This window comes from Pongo pygmaeus, chromosome 1 (genome assembly GCF_028885625.2).
Source record: "Pongo pygmaeus isolate AG05252 chromosome 1, NHGRI_mPonPyg2-v2.0_pri, whole genome shotgun sequence".
Classification (NCBI taxonomy): Eukaryota; Metazoa; Chordata; class Mammalia; order Primates; family Hominidae; genus Pongo; species Pongo pygmaeus.
In genome coordinates, this window is record NC_072373.2 from 114,396,035 (window position 1) to 114,417,639 (window position 21,605).

At 45.2% G+C, this 21,605-nt stretch overlaps 1 protein-coding gene across 3 annotated transcripts in view; it reads left to right on the forward strand.

The window, feature by feature from the left end:
• NGF (nerve growth factor) overlaps window positions 1-19,145 on the forward strand; it is a 52,206-nt gene extending 33,061 nt beyond the window's left edge. For 2 of the 3 annotated variants that reach the window (XM_054492447.2, XM_063651611.1), the window contains exons 2-3: window positions 11,500-11,623; window positions 18,254-19,145. In XM_054492447.2, the coding sequence (XP_054348422.1) occupies window positions 18,266-18,991 (726 nt within the window). In that variant the 5' untranslated portion in view covers window positions 11,500-11,623; window positions 18,254-18,265 and the 3' untranslated portion in view covers window positions 18,992-19,145. The remainder of the gene's footprint in view (window positions 1-11,499; window positions 11,624-18,253) is intronic. The other variant, XM_054492429.2, reaches the window with a different exon arrangement.
• Window positions 19,146-21,605: the final 2,460 nt, after the last annotated feature.

Sequence of the window (21,605 nt, forward strand, 5' to 3'; positions counted from 1 at the left end):
TAGTATAGTGTCTGGTACATAATACATAATACATGTTATTGAGTATTAGTGGTAGTAGTTGTATTCTTTTCTAACCCACAGTTTATGCTAATGGAGTAATTAACGTATTTTAACACACAATATTATGTTACTGATTTCATACATAAAATATAGGTCATTCTACCCTTATTAATACTTCTAATACAGCCTAAGGTGGAGGCTGAAGAGGACTCTTGGGGATTTCTATCCTATCCCTGCCTTTTGTTCCCACAAACCCAAACTCAAACTCACAATTTTGGCATACTCACCCTAGTGACCCAGCAGTCACTAGGAGCTCCCCACTCAGTCTGAACTGGTGGCTGAGGAAAAAAGAAGCTGTCTAGGCCTTCTCCTCAGACAGCTGTCCTGCCACTTCTCCCGCTGGGGTGGAAGGGCCAGGAGACAGCCATGCTCAGGGCCTGGGCTTTAACTCCCAGAACTCCTCTCTTACAAGTGGGAGTCGTTGCTGCCATGGAATTGGACTAGCCAGAGGAGTGCCTCCTTCTGGAGGCTGAGAGGAGAGGTCAGAAAGGGCGTTCCCTTCTTTTGGAGGCCTAAGCACAAAGTCCACTTGTCTTCAGATGTGAAGAAATTGAAAAACTCAACATGGTCTGGAAAAATTGTGCACCTACCTTTAATAGATTGCATCAGGCAAATGAAAGAGTCTGCCTCATTTTGGAGGACCAAGGTACATAACTCCTTACCTGGTTTTAAAAATATGGCCAGGCACGGTGGCTCATGCCTATAATCCCAGCAATTTGGGAGGCCGAGGTGGGCGGATCACCTGAGGTCAGCAGTTCGAGACCAGCCTGGCCAACATGGTGAAACCTCATCTCTACTAAAAATACAAAAAAAAAAAAAAAAAAAAATGAGCCAGGCATGGTGGCGCACTCCTGTAATCCCAGCTACTCAGGAGGCTGAGGCAGGAGAATTGCTTGAACCCAGGAGGTGGAGGTTGCAGTGAACTGAGATCATGCCACCGCACTACAGCCTGGGCGACACAGCAAAACTACATCTCGAAAAAAAAATACTTGTGTGTGTATGTGCACATATCTATATATAAATGTTCTTGTGACCATTACAGGTATTGCTCTTTTGAGATAATTCTAAGATTTATCAAGGTCTAAACTGAAAAATGTTATAACCAACATTATTGGAAACACAAAGCTGACAAAAGAAAAGAAAAATCTCAGGAGAAAGAAAGGAAAAAAACAGCCCCAGAATGAGTGCTAGAAAATAGTATAATGAAATATATGGGGAATCAGGAATATTGATTTCTAGACCCAACTCTATTCACCACTCAGTTAGAGGTTATATGGACCTACACAATTCATTTAACTACTCTGTAAGAGACTAAATGACCTCAAGGCTCAGCTATCTTCTGCCTCTGGTGATTCTACTGATGGCCTATGAGGAGGCCTTGGAGAACATTGGTCAAACTTCCATGACTCCAAAGTTCTTTAACCCTTTGGAAGTGATGGGGATGATGATGATGGTGATGATGGTGGTGATTATGATGATGATGTTAGTAATAGTAATGGCAGTGTTGATAGTGGGGATGGTAACCATGGCAACATGTTGGAAGTGGTAATGCTGGTGGTGGCAATAGGATGTTGGTGGTAAGGAAGTGTTGGGGAGGATGGTGGTGATGATGATGACGGAGGAGATGATAGTGGTGATGGTGATGGAGAAAGTAGTAGTGATGATGGTGTTGGAAGAGGTGATGGTAGTGACGGTAATGGAAGAAGTGGAGGCAGTGGTGGCGGTAGGGGTGGTGGTGGTTGTTGAAGATAATGCTGCCATGCTCTAAGGATCTAAATTCTATACTTGACCTATCTAAACGCTGTGATAGATTTCAGAAGTGGGCAGAGAGCGAAAGCACTTAGGTCCTGGGACTTAATGAATACAGGTGCACAGAGAGCATTGGTACTGGTCTCTGCCCATAAGCATCACATGTGCCTTTTGAAGTGATTCCTCTGTTTGGGACAGTGCAGGCAAAACATACATGCTCAGGCAGATACACAGTGTTCTACTGGTTGTGAAATTTTTGGTATTTGTTTGTTGAGGTTTTTTATTTCTTAAATTTTAATTTATTTTTGCTTTTTATTCCTCCAAAGTTTGAATCCTTATTTTGAGAATACAGGAATCAGGTCTGTGGAAAGAAGGAAAAGTTGAAATAGCTAAAAAGAAAGCAGGGCTAAAAGTGCTGGACACAGATGAGGGGACACAATACAGGGAGATAACAAAGGGGAAAAGCATCCTCACACACACGAGACCAAACTGTGGTTTAGGCAGAGCTTAAAAGTAACTGCCAATGTGCAACCACACAGGATAGGTACGTGACCCTGGGACAAAAGGTGAGAGCTGGAACCAGGCCTGGTGGCTGCGGCGCAGAGGGAGCTGGGGCAGTCAGTCTAGGGCCCACCTTCCTGGGGACAAAAGGCGACACTCTCTAGACCAGACAAGGCAGAAAGAGTCCCTGGAGGGCCTTTGAGGTGCAGCTTCCTTTACAGACAGAGGCCTGGTGCCAGAAACTCGGCTGATTCACAAAGAAAGAAGTGAAATGCTAACAAATGGTTTTCATTATCATCGTGCAGTCTCCACCCTCATTCTGTATGTGTGCTGTGTTTTTTTCTTTCTTTTTTTCATCTTTTCATGGGTTGTAACTAAACAATGAGGTGATTGCCATCCCAGTGGATTGCACAACATAACCAGCGGCTGGGTTGGAGCATAGCCTTCTGCAAGGAAATTCTGGACAAGAAAAATGAACAAGCTGGAAGTAAGGAGGATGTCTGTTTTGCACAACACCTATGTACACTTTTCGTGCTCATAAAGAAGGTGGAACAAGGGTCTTAGATTCTTAGTTCCTCTGCGGTGCACCTCTCAGCCCACCAATGTGGCACTCTCCTTCTTAAATAAAACACTACATAGCCAAAGTGAAAGGGAGGCTCACCCAGTTATCCAAGAAGGTGAATTGGGACCACTTGTTATTTCCCAGTATAACATGAAATAATGATTTACTTGGGTTGAATAAACTGGCGCAGCTGTGGGAAGAGTCGTCAATTCCTTTCAATAAACATTCATTAAGTGCCTACACTGGGACAGCCCCACGGATAGAAATACTCCTAAGACCTCAAGAAGTTAATCCAGCAGATGCCTAAACTTGTCCCAAATCCCTGGATAACCAAGTATAAATTTGATCATGAGGATACCATCCATGTTGTATTCTCCTTGTGATTCACTTGTTCTGCAAGGCAGCAATTACTTAAGCAAAGATGCTATTAACTTTGCAGTGCCTGGCAAGTTTTAGTGATAGCTAAACATCGCAGCGCCCTGATGAACACAGCCATAGCTGGAGCAGCTTCCTCCCTCTGACTGCGACATGGCTGAAGAAAATGGATATTTCAAAAACAAACGTTTCAGTTTGTTACTCAGCATCTTTGTTGGCAAATGATTGCAGATAATCGCCCCACAGCTGCAGGCTGAGCGTTCTACAATTGCTCGGTTCCACTGAGCATGTGCATGGCCAGCCATTCCAATCACGACTGGGACACAAAGCAGCGATTTCTGCCTGCCAGAGAGGGCCAGATGGGGGCATGGGATGAACTGGAGGCATCACTTTCTCTTCTGCACCCAGATCTGCCAGTAACTAGCTGCCTGATTCTGGCCAAATGTCTTTAATGATATTAATAAGAATAGCTGATATTTATGTAGCACCAACAAGGTGCCAGGCACTGGGCTAAATGCTCATTCAATTTAACCCTCTCAATAATCCAATATGGAGGGTATTAACTGTTCTGATTTTTGAGAGAAGATGTTGAGGGGCAGAGAGGTTAAGTCTCTTGCTAAAGATTGAGAAGTGTGGTGATTGTGTGGTGATTGAGAAGGAAAACTGTCTGCCCTCATCTCTGGAATTTCTAATTACCCACAATGTTCTGGGTCTCTAGAGACAGATGCTCTCTGTGGGTCTCTCGTTAGCTCCAGAGTAAATTTCCCCAATGCAGACTTTTTATTTTGTTCATGTTGTCATTATCAAATAAACCTTAAAAGAAGAAACACTAGAAGACTGGGAATATTCTGAAATATAATTATGTGAGAATCAAGTGACTTTAGAAAGGACAGCAGGTTTTCATCTCTCCTGACCTTTCCTCCTGAGATAATGAAAGAGCTAGATGAAACTCCTTAACATAAGCTCAAAAATCCTTGTGAAATAGCCCTTCATTAGAGTTAACCACCCTGATGGCATTCCAGCATTCCCCATAAGTCATATGTGTTACTGCATAGTAGGAGCCCATATGGGACTAAGATAGTTAAAGCCATGCACAGGAAGTAGCTAAAACAGCACAAAGCCCCCTGACAAACACACTCATGGAAGTAAATTCTTCATTTCCAGCTCTTATCTTAGCCTCAGGTTACCTAGGATTTGCATGTGCTGCATGCCTGGGCAAAGCTGGGCTGAGTTATCTCTTTCATGCCTTGAGTCAGATTTTCTGGGTGTGAAGTCAGCAGACAAGCCAGGAAATGTCAGTGCAGAAGAGCAAGGGAGCTCAAGACACGATGGCAGCTGTCACTCCAGAGTGGTGTGGAGTGGGACGGTATCTGATGTGTCCTCAGATTGGGTTTCCCTTGGGATGTGTTTGGTGCTGACTGCTTGTGAGCCATGTTTTCTTGGATGCAGGTTGATTGAGGTGCAGCGATTTTTGCAGTGAAACTGAAGTCCAGCTGCTCAAACAGAAATGGCCTCATCTAATGGACACTTTAATGAGTAAGGGTGGCATTTTACTCGAATCCTTACATTCAGGTCCCATGACTCATCCCTTATCCCTCCTTAATTGAAGGATGGACTGCCTGCCTTTTTTAAAGCACTAGAATCCCATGTGTCAGTTAAGCCAGTATATTTCCTGGTCTTTTTCAGGACTGTGAATATTTACCTTGTCTTAATTTCTGAAGTTACATCTGAATCACATTATAGACTTATGTGTTGTAACATTTCTTGACCTATTGCTTAGAAAACATACCACACACTGAGAGGAAAAGGCTAGCTCAAGAAGAGCCGAGGACATTCAATCCTATAAAGCAAATAGAATAAAGGGCTTGGATCTGAGTGTTAACATTCACTGGCACCGTTTTGTTTTCTTTCACGCGTTCAATGCTAGGTGGTCATTCAAGGTCTGCAGTAGCCTGGAGACTCCATAGGTGCTGTTATGATTATATGCGAACCTTGACTCCATAGGTGCTGTTATGATTATATGTGAATGTGAGAGTCGTTGTTCCCAGTACCGCTGTCTGCTATTAGTCCTAAGCATAGGAACAAAGGAGCAGTGAAAGTCCAAAAGCATCACTGAAATAGATTTTTGTGTGTGTGGTTTAAGGATTAGCCAGTTGGAACCAAGGAGATGTTTTCTTAGGGTCTCAGAAAAATTTGAAAAATTATTGGATTGTTTTTGGCACTCAAATATAGATTATAGATGTATTACTAGTATTACTAAGCTGATGGGCTATACTACAAGGACTATTATTTAGCCCTACATTCTTGCAAAAATATTCTGCCCTCAGCTCTGTAACGGAAGGCTGCTGTGTGTTTAGATGTCTTATCTTCCACCACATTAATGTTGTTGTAATTACCCACACTTTGAAAACCTCCCTGGGGTGTGGGCTGTCATACAGCTCATGAGTTCCTCCAGTCAGGTAAACATGCGGATTGTGTTTCACCACACACAATAGAAGGCCACTCTCATTCATAGCAAGTGCCCTTTGATTCTGAAGCTGAGGTCAGCCAACCACAACAACTTCTTCCTACCTACAGCTGTCTGACTCTCCGGGGAAGTGCTAGAAAGGGTTTTGTAATTTACCCACAAATTTCCCAAAGAGCCATAGGACCATTTCTTTTTTAAGAAAATTGCCAGGGCACTTTAGAATTGTCAGCATTGAAACTTTTCATCAAAAAGAATAGCAATTTCACTGAACCTTAATGTCTTCCTATGTCCTTGGTACCAGATGTATTATTTTCCTATTGGATGTGCCAAAACCACTAGATACTTAAACACATCAAATCATCTTGAAATGGCCAAAGTTGATTTTTCCCTCAAAAAAGAGCTCCTTCTCAGCAAACCTCATATTATATTTCATACTAGAAAAGATTTCAAATTCCTTTTCCTGTTGTGCACAGGCTCAGGGTAAGAGATGGGAGAATTGAGGGGAATGGCTACAGCCAGCAAGATCACAGTAGGCACACCAACAACTATTCTTATTTCCTCAACAACACATCCTTAATCTAAGACATTCCTAGTGAGTTTCCTTACTCACAGAGCTGTCCTGGGTGGAAACTAGAAGAAAGGAGGCTGTAGCCGCCCTGGCATCTTCAATGTAGTGATCGATTTGGCTATTACCAAATAGTGGGTTGACCTATTATTAAGTCCAAGGACCATGTGCTGAAATTTTGAATACCAAAGATTTGGGGACACTTGGCCAAAAAAACCTTTGGGACCAGTCCTCCCATGTGCTCCAAAGCAATGGCTAGTCCCAAGAGCAGCTTGCACTACATCAAAGATGCCAGGGCAGCTGCAGCCCCCTTTCTCCTAGTTTCTGCCCAGGAGAGCTCTGTGAGTAGGGAAACTCACTAGGAATGCCTTGGATTAAGGACATGTTGTTGAGGGTATAAGAGTGATTGTTGGTGTGACTGCTATGATCTTCCTGGCTGTAACTATTCCCCTGAATCCCCTCTCTCTGTTAGTCCTTACTCAGAGTCTGTCCACAATGGGAAAAGGAATTTGAAATCTTTTCTAGTATGGAATGCAACCATGAAGTTTGCTGACTAAGAGTTCTTTTGGGGGGAAAAAATCAACTGTGGCCATTTTGAGATGATTTGATGTGCTTGGTAATGGCCTTAATAATGGTCAATAATGGGCATTGCCAGAGAACATTTTAAGTGGCATGCAAGGAGTAAAACAAACAAAAACCTTCCAATTCACAAATGTCAATTATATCTAGACAATTGGGCATGGGTCAGGCAGGACAGACAGGGACAACATTCCCCAGAGGGTTTGTCAACTATATTTTCAGACCTTCTTGTGGCTTATAATGTGACCACACCTGAACTTTATGTTTTCTGAGATATATTAATTTATTGATAATCTCTCTTAATTACTAGCTTATCAAAGACAATTCCAAGCTTCCCATTCATCCTGTGCACCTAGGGCTCCCAGCCCTGGCTTTATATTGGGATCACCTAGGGAGCTTTACAAATTCCTGATGCCCAGGCAGCACTCCAGGTCAATGAAATCAGAATCTCGGAAGGTGAAACACAGGCAGCAGGAGTGTGGAAAGCTTCCCAGAAGACTCCAAGCTACAACCAAAGTTGAGAACCACTGCTACAGAGGATTCAGGGACAGTAGAAAGGGGGAGCCAGTGAGGTAGACAGAATGTCCCACAAAGTCTGAGTGTGGAGGGATTAGGGGGATGGTGATTGACAGAGTTATCAGGTTTCAATAGCTGTGGCTAAGGCCCATTAGTCCCTGACAAATGATCAGCAGAGGCCCAGTTTCCTTAAACTATGCATTGATTGAATTTTGAACAGTTCACCATTAATCAAGTTTCATGGCTGAAATTGATCAAAATATTATTGATTAACCTCAGGGGTCTTAAGAAGAACCCTCTCTCCTCTAGCTCTACCAGGCTCGGGGTTGGTTGGACATGGGTTTTGAGATGATAAGTCCTAGGAGTATGGTCCAGAAGAGGGAAGAAGCCCACAACATACCTTTGACTGTTATATGGAAAGTTACATTCAAGCAGGTGGTCTACAGCAGTGGACTGGCTCTGGGTTGGCACTTTGTCTTTGCACTAGATACTTCACCCCATGAGGAGGAACAAGGTGGAAGCCCTAAAGCAATGGTTCTTAAACTTATGTGACTATCAGAATCACCTGCAGAGCTGGTTAAACTGCAGATTGCTGTGTTGCATTCCCAGTTTCTGATTCAGTAGGTTTGTGGTGAAACCCAAGAATTTGCATTTCTAACATGTTCTAAGATATTACTACAATACTACTATGGAACCACACTTTGAGAACCACTGCTTTAAAGCATGAAACCCAGGACAGGACAAGCTCTAGAAGAAGTACATCAAACTTTATTAGGATTCCTTTGTGCCCTGTAAGAAAGAATAGAACATGATCCTGAAATGAGCTGGGATTTATTTCCATGCATTTATCAAAAGTGTGAGACCTGATTTCTGTTTAAGTGATTACCCTATGGATCAGACAGGGTTTTAAAAATAGATATGCATTTGGGTTGTTTGTCCCAATGCCTTTGCATTAGAAATTTGTAATATTTAAATTGGATTTAATTTTAGAGCCTCAACCTTCATCAGCATGAGACTAAAAACGATGACAACAATATCTATAAAAATCATTTAGAGTTTCATTATTGTGGACAGAGAATTTCTCTCTGCAGTAGTAAACTGCTTATATCAACACAGAATAAGACAAGGCCAAAGGCATAGGAAATGCTGGACACAGTTTCAAATATAGCAATCAGACATCCAGATGAGATTGGCAGGAGACCCTGGCCCTGGGATGCACTAAGGTGACTTGGTCCAGAAATTGCAGATACAGGGCCAGGGAATCCATTGTAGTTGGCTTATAGTAGACACCCTAAGAATGCAGATCTTCCTAGGAATTGTGGTATTTTTTATTTAAACCAAACTTCCCTCTTCTTCTAGTCATCCAAATTGGAGGCCATCCTAGCTTGTAGTGGAATATCCAGAATATTTCCAGAGAAAGTCACTATTACTTCTCTGGTTGCTCCACTGATTAAAAGCGGAGGCTTTTTGTGTCCTATAGGAAGATGTTCAGTGGGCAGGCCCCAGAAGTGGGTACTGCAAGTCTATTAGCACCTCCTGATCTGTAAGGCCCATTCTATACTCCTCTCCCCTCCCCTACTCCTCTTGCAATGCCATGGTGGATCTCCACCCAGTTCTTGAACTCTGGGGCCTTTCCTTCCCTTCTTCCCTAATGAGCTCCTATTCATCTTTAAGAACCCTGCTCAGATGTTACCTCCTCTATGAACATGTCTCTAACTGGTCTGGCCAGATAAAACCAATTTCTCCTTCCACTGTGTTTTCATATCACGTCACATATACATCATACTTATCACACTGTACTTTTTTTATAACAACATATAACATTAACATATAACATATAACGTTATATGTTATATGTTATAAAACATTATATGTTATATGTTTTAAACAAACATATAATGTTTGTTTATATGTGTGCCTTTTCCTATCTCTAGATTACTTGCTCTAGGAAGTTAAGTATTATGTCTTATTCTTCTTTTTGTCCCTAGCACCTAACACCTAAAACAGTGGCCAGCACAGGACCTGCAAGTTTAAGTGTTTAATTAATGAAATAAATGAATCCCAATTTTGGGATGAGAGAAAGCACTAGTTAAGCATCTCATAGCAATGCAGCCTGGAAAACATTCAAAGTCACGGAATCTCAGATGATCAGAGCCAAAGGGGACCTTAGCTGTCATCTGTGCCAGCTTCTTATCCTATAGAGAAGAAAGCTCAAAGATGAACTGAATCTCCTCCTATAGAGGAGAAAGCTCAGAGTGAACTGAATCAGAATGCAGGTGTGTGGGTTCCAGCCTGCAACCATTCAGGTTTAGCCAAACACCCAGATGAAGGGTTTATGGACTAGATGAAACCATCTTCCCATGAGTAATGGGACCAGATAATGCCCACTTCTTACCCTGGGGACATGCCATTCTCCCTCTCCCATGCTAAGTCCAACCCTGGGAGAGCATGAAAATGTTCTTTGTCACAGAATGTAACCTTTTAAAGAGTGTCTAAGTATGCATTTTCATCACTAGCCTTCAACCCCAATTGAGTATTGAAAGGTTTTTCTGGTACTTTCTGGAGCAAGAAGACTATTTTGAGCAGGATGGGAAAGGAAGAAGAATGAAGACATCCCAGGGCTTAATTTCATGATTTCTAGCAACTTGAAGATCACTTCAGAGGCCCTTGCTACCTCCCCTGTTCTCCAACTCCTCTTCGTGGTTGGAGTTTGTGGAACCGTGGTGGCTTCTCTGACATTTGCTTTCATAGCACAAGCTGAGAGGGAGTTGGATGAAGATATGTGGTGGAGATCCACGCTGGAAAAAGATATCACAGGGAGAAGATTTTTTTGAAGTTGAAAAGAGAATATGGAGAGGAAAGTTAAGATGTCATTCTAGAACTTTATTGGGAGGGCATCTCCACCCTACAACAAATTCTGTGATAGACATAATCATTCATTCATTTATCCATAAATATCACCCTCCTGTTCAAAGCCCTCCACTCCCTTCCTAATATCCTGAGGATAAAACCATAGCTCCTTGCTGTGTCTCTGTAGACCTGGCTCTTCCTGGCTCTCCAGCTCACTTTCTAGGTCTCGTTCCTTCATGCTCAGAACCTTTGTCTTGTTTCTAGCTCAGGGCCTTTGCACTTGTTCCTGCTGCCTAGAATGCTCTCTCCCTCATTCCTTCTCATCCTCCAGATCTCAACTTGAAGGCCATCTCCTCGCTGAGCGTCATGTCTACAGTGGCCCCTCGATATATCCTGCAGTTGCTCTCTATCATCAGACCCTGTAATTGCCTTCATGGCATATAAAGAATCTGGAGATATCTTGTTTATTTAGACAAGACTGTAAGCCCCATGAGAGCAGAGGCCTTGTTTGTCTTGTTTACTGCTGTTCAGCACCAAAAACAGTGCTTGGCACATAGTCGGTGCCCAGAAGATATTGTGAATGAATGAAGTGCCCACATAGATTACATTATAGAAGTGAGAGGAGAATAGAAAACTTCCATTGTTTCTAGAAACTACAGCCTAAAATTGATTTTTTAAAATTGTATCAGCTCTATAGCTTCTAATCCTAAAATCTGCCTTTCAGTGTGGTACTCTGAGATTCCTGTCTGATTCTGTGAGAGCTCCACGTTCTCTCTCAAATGGTCAGTCTGTCTTATTTGTCACCATTACTCATCTGCATTTTTATCAAAGCACCAACTTGCTCTGAATTGTCAGGGATTTTGTGTCTGTATAAGGTATTTTAGGCTGGTTCAGAGTTGGATCTGCTACGTCTGCATGTGTAATGTACTGAACAATTTCCATTTTGATGCCAGATTAGGGATCTGCTGGGGCAAGACTTTGGCATGTGTCTAGAAACACCTGCACTAGGTGCAAGATCAGCCATGGACTGTGTCCAGGCTGAAACCAAAAGGTATGGCGCAAGAGTGAGAGGCAGGTGCCACCACAGGACCATGAGAGGCCAAGCCCTGGTAAATTTTGGTAGCCAAATTCTGGCTCCTTCCTGGGCCTTGATGCTGGTAAAATCCCAGAACTCAAGGAAATGGAATTTGTCCTATTGGCACATGCCTCCCCACTGTGTAGGGCACAGGGAATGTGGTGAGGTACCAGTCTAATGCCAGCTTTCCCCCTCCACAGAGTTTTGGCCAGTGGTCGTGCAGTCCAAGGGGCTGGATGGCATGCTGGACCCAAGCTCAGCTCAGCGTCCGGACCCAATAACAATTTTACCAAGGGAGCAGCTTTCTATCCTGGCCACACTGAGGTAAGTGCCTGAGGGTCCTTGGCCTTGCCAAGGTCCTCCCTCTGCAGCTGCCAGAAGCAGGAATCCCAAGTGACAGGACCTGAGAGGGCAAGTCAGAACCAACTGCTGAGCAGCAGCGGCCTGGAGAAGCTTTCAGTGGTGCAGCAAATGCAGCTCCCCTAGCCCACTCAGGAAAGGAAATCTTTTGTGCCCTCAGGTTGGCCCCATGGCTGCCAGGGTCATATCAGGAGTCTGAGCTGCATTAACGGTCTAAAGTTGCCGAACACAGGACCTCGAATAGACAGCGTCAGTCAGACCCTCCACACAACTCTCTGGTCCGACTGAGCAGGGAACTTGCGAAATGGAAGGTTCACAGCCACTCTTTGTGCCCTTCACCAGTGGAGTAGAGGGGTAGGGAAGAGTTCCAGATCTGCACACGGGAGGTCTGGCTCCGAGTTCCACTTCTGTTTGGTGTGTACCTGTGATGCAATTACTTAATCTTACTACATCTCTGGTTTCTCATTGTTAAAATAGGAATAATACAGCCAACCTCCCAGGTTTGTGTAATGGTTAATTAGAAAATTATACCCAATAAACAATAATTACTATTATCTCAGCTCATTCATGTCAAGGTATGTCTCTTAGAATTCAGATCAGTAGATTTGGTTCCCATTCATGTATCCAGCACAGCTGCCCTCCGAGAGCCCAGTGACCCCACAGGCGCTGGTACCTGCTAGTGCTTTCTGGTTGCATATTTCTATCATGGGCATTTCAAGTGCTTTTAGATCAAGTCTACACGGTGCCCAGAAACCTAACAAAGCAGATATGAAAACAATTCAATATCTAAATATTCCCTAATATCTGGATTTGTGGCATCAGGAAGGTAAAACTTACAATCTGTTGAATGGAATTTTCATTTCGATGTTGGGGGATGAGTAAACTCACCACTATCAGTTACAGTGTGCATATGGCTTCAGGCCTCTCTCCTCTAAAAGATAGCAAGGCTGAGCTTAAGTCAGGTGTCCACAGACTGGCCCTGCCACTCACTGGCTGCAAAAGCCCAAGTCACTTAGCCTCTCCAAGGCTCATTTTTGTCTTCTACAAAGTTAAAGAATTAGGCTAGACTCGTGGCTCTCAAAATGTGGTCCCCAGACCAACAGCATCAGCATCATCTGGAAACTTACTAGAAATGTAGATTCTTAGTGTCCTCCTACCAGACCTGCAGAATCGAGCATTCTGGAGATGGGGCCCAGCAGTCTATAGTGTAACAAACTCTCCGGGTGATTCTGATGTCCTGAAGTTTGAGAGCCTCTGGACTTGAATCTCTGATGTACCTTCCAGGCCATGCCTCCTCCCAATAAATCCTGTCCAGGAGATGCTAACAGAGGCTCTGGATTTTACTCTGTCGATGCCTCTCTCTGTTCAGCCCAGCCCAGGACACCTCTGAAGTACCTTCCTGGGGAAATGAGGAGCCACAGAATTCCTCCCACACTCCACACCAGCTCCAACCCCCAAGAGTATTCGAGCCTTTACAACTGAAGACAGCAGCCAGTTAACATTTAGAGTGAAGGCCAAGCGTAAAACAAGAAATGACCATTGGCCCACTCTCAGAATGTGGCGAATGAGATGGAGGAGGAGGAGGCTGGATTTCCTCGGCCACAAGAATTTCCTCTCTCGCCAACTGTTAGTGACCTGGGTTCACATATGCCATCTCTAGCCCGAGAATCACTCACAGCTCTTGGCATGGCTCTCTCTAAGACAGGAATTCTCTCACTCCCTTCTACAACACATCTCCCCAGGCACGGTTGCCAAGCCTCCCAGTGCCATCAGCCCTCCTAACCACAAATATCTGGGCCAGTTGCTTAGCTCTGTCCAGCAGCTCCATCACCTATTCAGGTGAGGCCAGAATCTTTGAAGATCATTCACCTAGTGCAAGAAATTTATCCTATTATTGGAGTGTGTGAACCATTGGAAATCCACAGAATGTATCGCTGGTTCAGAAGAGGGCAAGAGGGCAGGGCAGCCCATCAGTGGCTGGTTGTAAAGGCATCCCAATGGCCTGCCCCACTCTTAGTCATGGATCTTCCATTTTAGGTAGGAGTAGGACAATTAAAGAGCATTCTCACATTAAATAGAACATGTTCATTCATGTGAGCCCCTAATTGCGTCCTCCCCAGCTGATCATTCAGCTTGCAGAGCTCTGCTTAGTAAAGCCAGACAGAAGGCTGTCATCTGTTCAGGAGAAAGGCTTCAAAGGGTGTTTTTAAAAAATAAATAAATAAAACTTCTCCCCTGGTTCATATCAACCAAAAATAAAAAGAATGTTCTTTTCTAAATGGTGCATTTTCAGGTCTTAATGAAACATTCTGCCTGTGATACAAATCTCCATTGTGATTAAATGTGATACCATTTGGTATCTTGACTGTAAGTGGAAAAGTAGTGTTAGAGTGTAGGAACTTTGTGAAGTCAGTTCAGTCAAACCAGCAGATGCAAGGCAGGGTAGAAAACTTCATAATTGCCTGAAATGAAAGAATATAATGGTTAGAAGATACCTTTAATGTCATCATGCAGATGGAGAATTAAGGAACACTGGAGGCAGGAGACTTGTCTACATACTCACAGGTTCTTAGAGATGGAGTTACCCAGGAGTTCTAGGTCACCTGGAGGCAACAAAGATGAGTAGGACACTTTGCTGCCTACAGGGAGTTTGTCCTCTAGAAGGGAGAATAAGAGAATACAACAGCCCTAAGAGAATATAAAGGGAAAGCTTTAAGAGATAGAGAAGGGGCCGGGCGTGGTGGCTCACGCCTGTAATCCCAACACTTTGGGAGGATGATGGGGGCGAATCATGAGGTCAGAGATCAAGACCATCCTGGCCAACATGGTGAAACCCCGCCTCTGCAAAAAATACAAAAATTAGCCAGACGTGGCGGCGTGTGCCTGTAGTCCCAGCTACTCAGGAGGCTGAGGCAGGAGACTTGTTTGAAACCAGGAGGCAAAGGCTGCAGTGAGCCGAGATCAAGCCATTGCACTTCAGCCTGGGTGACAGAGTGAGACTCTGTCTCAAAAAAAAAAAAAAAAAAAAAGAGATAGAGAAGGTAGTTTGTCTCAGAATTAGAAAAAGCTCCCCAGGGGAGGCAGCATTGAAGTTGTTGAAGGACAACAGGAAGGATTCCACCAGCAGAGGTGGAGAGCAGAAAAGGCCCTGAGAGGGTAGGGGAGCATACCTGGAAGGGAAGAGTCTGAAAAGGGCAGTGGTGGGGAAGCTCAAGCAGGAACTGCCCCCAGGAGTTTTGTGTGCTCGGAATGCAAACTATGTGAGGGGAGTAGAAGGAGGCAGGATCCCATTGCCAGGCAGAGCAGTCCCTACTGGCTTACAGACAAGGGACTTGGCACCAGCTCCTTTGAGCAGGGTGATATGATCAGAGCAGGCTTTAAGAAGCTAAATGGGGTGGCCAGGGATAGGAGGAATTGGAAGAAGAGAGATGAGGGTCCAGGACATCAGGTGGGAGACTGTTCCCATGACCTGAACTAGGGGCCCAGAGATGAGAACGGAAGAGAAAATACAGTTTCAAGATAATGCTACCAAACCAGAACCAAAAGGGCTGGATGGAGGTCAGGGAGGAAAAAGCAGAGGGATAAGCAGAGGTATGGAGCTAGTGGATGAATGAATGATGGTTCCAGTAACAGAAAAAGGAAACTGTGAAGAAGCGTGTTTACGGAATGAGGAGAGGGGATCAAAAGAGATGGTAGCTGTGAAACTATCATCAAGTGGTCCAAAATGGGGCTGTTGCTATTGTATGCAGAGAAGGAAGATGGGGAGAAGATGATCCTAATTATGATTATGAGTATGAAGATTTTTGTTTTGGATGTCTTGCATTTAAAATGCCAGTATCTATGGAGAATTGCCCTCAGGAAGCTGGAGGGCAGAACTAGCTTCGAAAGACTAGTTGATTAGAGATCCAGGTATGGGAGTCAATTGCACAGAAATTTCGATGGGCTCCTTAGAAGAGGAGGAGCCCACCAAAGGAGAGACCAAGAATGAAGTGGGAATCTCTGGTAATGGGGAATAGGGAAAGGTATGTCCCTTATGTCCATCGAAACCCTTTTATTTAGTTAATTTCATTTTCCTCTCGAAATTCCAACAAGTGTTACTAATTTGGATATAAGGGGATGAATTTCAGTTTTCTTTCTTTTCCTTTAATCTATCTGATAAGAGATATTATGTACCGAGAAGAACAAAGAAATGAAACATGAAAAGGAGCAAAAGTAAAAGGTTTAGATTTGCTGCCAACTGAATATTCAGTCTGCTAAGAGTTGACCGGACATTTATCTGCAAGACCATTAGCCAACAGATCTGGTAATGGTCAAAACCCCAGATATGCCATTGCCTCCTTTGCATGGTCAGCTGGAGAATTGGAGCACACAGAAACATTCTTCAAAGAAACCACAGAGAAAAGAATTTGGTGATTTCCTTCTTGGTATCTCACCAAAGAGCTGTCTATTTCCAGCTGAATAAAAGCACAGTATGGAGGAGAAGAATGTGTTGCCTTAAAACATATTAGAAAAGCAGTGTGTAGCCATATGCACAAAGGCCAAAAGAAACCACACACTGTGATGGAAAGAAGGCAGATGGCAAGCTTCTCTTGCCACTCTCATTCATTCTTTCTTTCATTCATTCTCCTTAAATTTTTTGAGTACCTACTACATGCCAGACACGGCAACTGGCCCTGGAAATATTGAAATGCAAATTGTGCAGCTTGCAAAGCACTCTCAGGGAGACAGACAAGTTAATGATTATCCACAACCCTAGGAGAGGTGATAGGGTTATGCACAAACTGCTGTGGAATACAAGGGATGCAGTGCCCAGATACACAGGTGGATGAGACACGGCTCCACCCTCGAGTATCTCACAGTCAGGGTGAGACAATAAAAATGGCTCTGAAGGAGGTCTGAGAGAGGTAAAACCAGCAGTAGAAAGCACAAAAGACAAAGTCCTTGACCACAAGGAGACAGAAATAACTCATGATTTACACAAATTTTGTGAGAACCTACTTCATCCTAACAACTACTCTGGGAGATAGTGTTTTTTGCCCACCTCTGATCAATGGGAACGCTAAGGCTCTGGGAAATTAAATGGGTTTCTTCTGCTAAAAAGTAGTGGAGTAGGAATCCAAACAAGATTTTCTAACCCCCAGACCCAATGCAGAGTTCTTATCATTACACTGATTTAGTAGGAGAGAACACACACACTCACACTCACATGAACACACACATATGCACATACAATTATGCTATTCTGAAGTGCAGAATGGCAAAAGATCATTTTTGATTGGAGTGATCTGAGAAGGCTTCGAGGACTAGGTGGCATCTGTGTGGAAAGGGAGCAGAATGACCTATAAGAGTGGGAAGGAGAGATGGGAGAAAGGATAGAATTGGAAGTTTGTAGAGCACTCTTACAGGCGATATTTCTAATCCTACCAAGAAGATCTATGGAAGCTGACGTTTGCTACACATCTACAAGTATGCACAGGAGCTCCACAGAGGCCAGTGAGAGGCCCTCCAGGAGCAGAACTAATTCCACAATTACTTGACCAAGTTGGGGGATTATTTGTGGGGTAACTGCAGTGCAGTATGGAGTCCTCTTGGGGACAGATAGATCCATACCATTTGATCTATAGTCACATAAGAACAAACAATAAAAAGAAAAGACATGCTTAAGAGTGAAAGAGAAAGGGAGGGAGAAAAGAAGGAAGGGTGGATGGAAGGACACTAGCTTAGTAAGGGGTCAACTTTGGATTCTATTTCTGGTTCAGTTTTCATTTGTGACTTCAATGCTTTAGTGTTAGTTCATTTTCTGTGAATCAGTTTCCTTATATGTGAAATAAATATGATAAATCCTAATTGAACTCACAGACTCATGAGAAGATAGAAGTGAACACATTTTAAAAACATCACACAAAGAGGAACTATTATATGGTCCACATTTATATATGTGGGGTAGTGTCTGAAAAGGTGCCTGGACTAAGATGGTCCCAGAGCCACAAGGTTTTTGCCAAACATGATGCTTTATGAATTCATAACAAGGGCTCCGAGTCACCAGATCTTAGAGCTGACCCAGTGCACTGTCTGAAAGGGGGTACCCAGTGCTGAGGCTTCAAGACATGTCCCCAGCAGATCTTCCCAGTGCTTTCCCAGAGGATTCAAAACTGTTGGGCAGTACAGCACCATCACATCAAGGCACAAGTGCCAGGGAGAGGTGTCAAACTCTCCCCACCGGCCTCCCTGGTACACACATGGACACTTACCACCTCCCTCAGCCACCTTAAGCATCAGAGAACTCAGAGGACTCTGTAAGTGATGTTTCCAAACTCATATCGAACTACTGGGCAAAATTTCAGGGGCTCTGTCACTTCCTGGAGAAGCTCGGATGGGGTGACCACACATCCATACTGCCTGAGTCAGCCCCGGTTTACGCCTGTTGTCCCGGTGTAACCATTGCTAGCACACCCTTTCCCTCTCAGAAGTGCCCCAGTTTGAATTAAACCTCTTTGTGATCCCCTTGGGAGGTCAACTCTGAGGGACCCAGAAACTGCCTTTTGACTGCGTTTAGTAATCCATGAAGTCACCCTCATTTCTTTTTCATTCCAGGTGCGTAGCGTAATGTCCATGTTGTTCTACACTCTGATCACAGCTTTTCTGATCGGCATACAGGCGGAACCACACTCAGAGAGCAATGTCCCTGCAGGACACACCATCCCCCAAGCCCACTGGACTAAACTTCAGCATTCCCTTGACACCGCCCTTCGCAGAGCCCGCAGCACCCCGGCAGCGGCGATAGCTGCACGTGTGGCAGGGCAGACCTGCAACATTACTGTGGACCCCAGGCTGTTTAAAAAGCGGCGACTCCGTTCACCCCGTGTGCTGTTTAGCACCCAGCCCCCACCTGAAGCTGCAGACACTCAGGATCTGGACTTCGAGGTCGGTGGTGCTGCCCGCTTCAACAGGACTCACAGGAGCAAGCGGTCATCATCCCACCCCATCTTCCACAGGGGCGAATTCTCGGTGTGTGACAGTGTCAGCGTGTGGGTTGGGGATAAGACCACCGCCACAGACATCAAGGGCAAGGAGGTGATGGTGTTGGGAGAGGTGAACATTAACAACAGTGTATTCAAACAGTACTTTTTTGAGACCAAGTGCCGGGACCCAAATCCCGTTGACAGCGGGTGCCGGGGCATTGACTCAAAGCACTGGAACTCATATTGTACCACAACTCACACCTTTGTCAAGGCGCTGACCATGGATGGCAAGCAGGCTGCCTGGCGGTTTATCCGGATCGACACGGCCTGTGTGTGTGTGCTCAGCAGGAAGGCTGTGAGAAGAGCCTGACCTGCCGACACGCTCCCTCCCCCTGCCCCTTCTGCACTCTCCTGGGCCCCTCCCTACCTCAACCTGTAAATTATTTTAAATTATAAGGACTGCATGGTAATTTATAGTTTATACAGTTTTAAAGAATCATTATTTATTAAATTTTTGGAAGCATCCTGTGTGCTGATGTTGGTTATTTTTCTCAGTAAAATCACCTGCAAGTCTCAGGAAGATGCAGGGGGAATTGTCCGAAGCACCCCCTGGCTCCTTCTAAGGCCCACCTGTAACCCTTACCCCACCCCCAGCCAGTGCTGCAACTTCAGGAAAGGCTAACTGGTTTCAGATATTAGCCTAAGCCAGGCATGATTAGCAAAGGAAGCCTACTGGATTGCAACTTTGTTCCACATTCCAGAGCCAAAGCTACCTAATCATTGGATTACCTGCCCACAGCCTGGAAGCATGGGCCCTGGTCTCCTCCCTTGGGGAAGTTAGTGGAGTCTCATCAGGATGCAGATCACCACTGGGCATGGGGCTGCCCTGGCCTCGGAGGCACAGTCTCAGTCCTGGGGGCACTCGATAAACAGGAAGAGGCTTGCACCAAAGATCTGTGAGCTGCTCATTTATAGAGGGAGATGTGCTGTCTGGAAGAGTTGTAACAGAGTAATCTCACGAGGCCTGTCAACGTAGATCTGGTTTCATGTTCAGCTGGCCTTAGTACTTGTTTTATCCCTCAGCAGCCTCCTGCAGAAAGACTTCATTACCCCAAGAAAACATTAGTGCCTCTGACACTTGCAACCCACTAACAGCCACAGTAGCAACTTCCAGGGGCCCCATCGGCCCACAGCCAGGGAAGCCAGAGATGGGAAAGAACTTCTGAAAACGTTTTTATTCTTAATTGGATGATTTCCATAAGTGACCAAAGGTGACTGGGGCCGTGGGACCTGCAGAGAAGAGGGTGGGGCAGAAAGACTAAGTAAATGGAGTGAGAACCAAATAAACCTGGAGATGTGGAGGACAGGTGGGCCGGCAGGGAACAGTGGCTTTCTGCTTCTCCCAAACAGGGGAAATGAAACAAGGATGACAAAGAGAAGGCCAGAGGCAGATGTGAAGAAGGGGAGGGGAGGACAGAGCAGGAGGAGGAGGAAGGTGTGATCTCTCATCTTTACCAGCACTCTCCAGCCTCCAGGAAAATTAGCAATCTGGGTGGTTCTTGTGGGGCTTTTTGAATGTGCTCATAAACACTGACTCCATTCAGAGCATCTTAGACAGGAGTGAAGGTGACAGAGGGACTCCAGGGTTCAGCCTGGAGCAGGGCTCCACCCAGCCTCACACGACCCCTTCCCCTGCAACTTTCATTTTGTATTTTCCCTGAAGCCACAATATTCCCCCAGACAGAGCACTTATATTAAGACAGAAAATTTCCCCTCCTATCCATCCTGTCTCCCCCCAAGGATGAAATGCCTACACTGGTTTTCAAGAGAACAGGCCCAAATTGTCCATCCGAGAAAAGAGCAAATGGTCTTATTCATTCCCTCTGTAACTCTCGCTGTCCAGCCCCACCCCCAACCCCATCCAAATAGGGCAAATTAGAAACGTAGGGAGCTTTGGCATGAGAGCCATTTGATTAGTGTAGAAGCATGATGAAATGTGCCCTGTTTTTTCTATCAGAGCCACTGCAATTGACATAAAGATTTATGTTCAAGAAACACCAGCTAGAACATTCTGTGCTGAGATTCTAAGTGAGATAAAGGCCTCAGGGAGGGAGCCCTCTCAGTGACCTGTGTCTGTGACTTTTTACTGGGGTCCAATGCCAGTGGTCTCAGCCGTCCTAGGTGCCCCTACAAAGTTTCTGGGTGCCTTTTTTTCTCTTAGGACTGGACTTCGGGCCTGGGATGTGGGGAGAGGAGTGGAGAGGGAGGCCTTCAGGAAGCTCCCCATCAGGAAGGTTGGCTTCTGGGCAGCTACACCAACAAAGAGGGTGCTGGAGTGCTGCCCGCGGCACTGCAAGACACTGGGACATCTAAAAAATGTCTTTGGCTCCCCTGGGCCGCCGAGAGGGAGGACCCTCTGAGGGAGCACAGAGGCTGAGGCCCTCACTTCCATGTGGGCTGCTCTCCTCCGTGTCCGGTAAGAGGAGGGCCCCTCATCCCAGGAACACCGCCACCTTCCCAAAGGCAAAATCTGCTTTAGGCGGAAACACTGGAGTCCCAGCGTGGGAGCCAATGTTTTCACACAATATAAGGGATATCAGTTTGGCTGATCGGAGTCGGAGCCTTCCAAAAACAACCCCGCGCCCGGTGGTTTCCGCAGCTTGGGCTCTGCTCCCACACACGGGGGGGAGCCCTGGCTTTCAGACCCACCTGGGCTGCCCCAGAAAGGCTGACCGGGGTCGCCAGGGCCCCAGCCACTTGAACACCGAGAAAACAGCTTCAAACCGCCCACTATACTCTGCTGAGGAGCGGCAGCAGCACATATATTGCAAAATTTTCCTTCCTGTGCCTCACTGAGATTTTTCTGCGTGGGTTCCCCAAAAGCCCAAAAGGTGAGAGCAGATCCGTCTCCTCTCGGCAACTTCCTTTGGTGGAAGGCGTCCTCCATCACGCCCAAGAAAACTAGCGCCCGCCCTGGCTGTCCG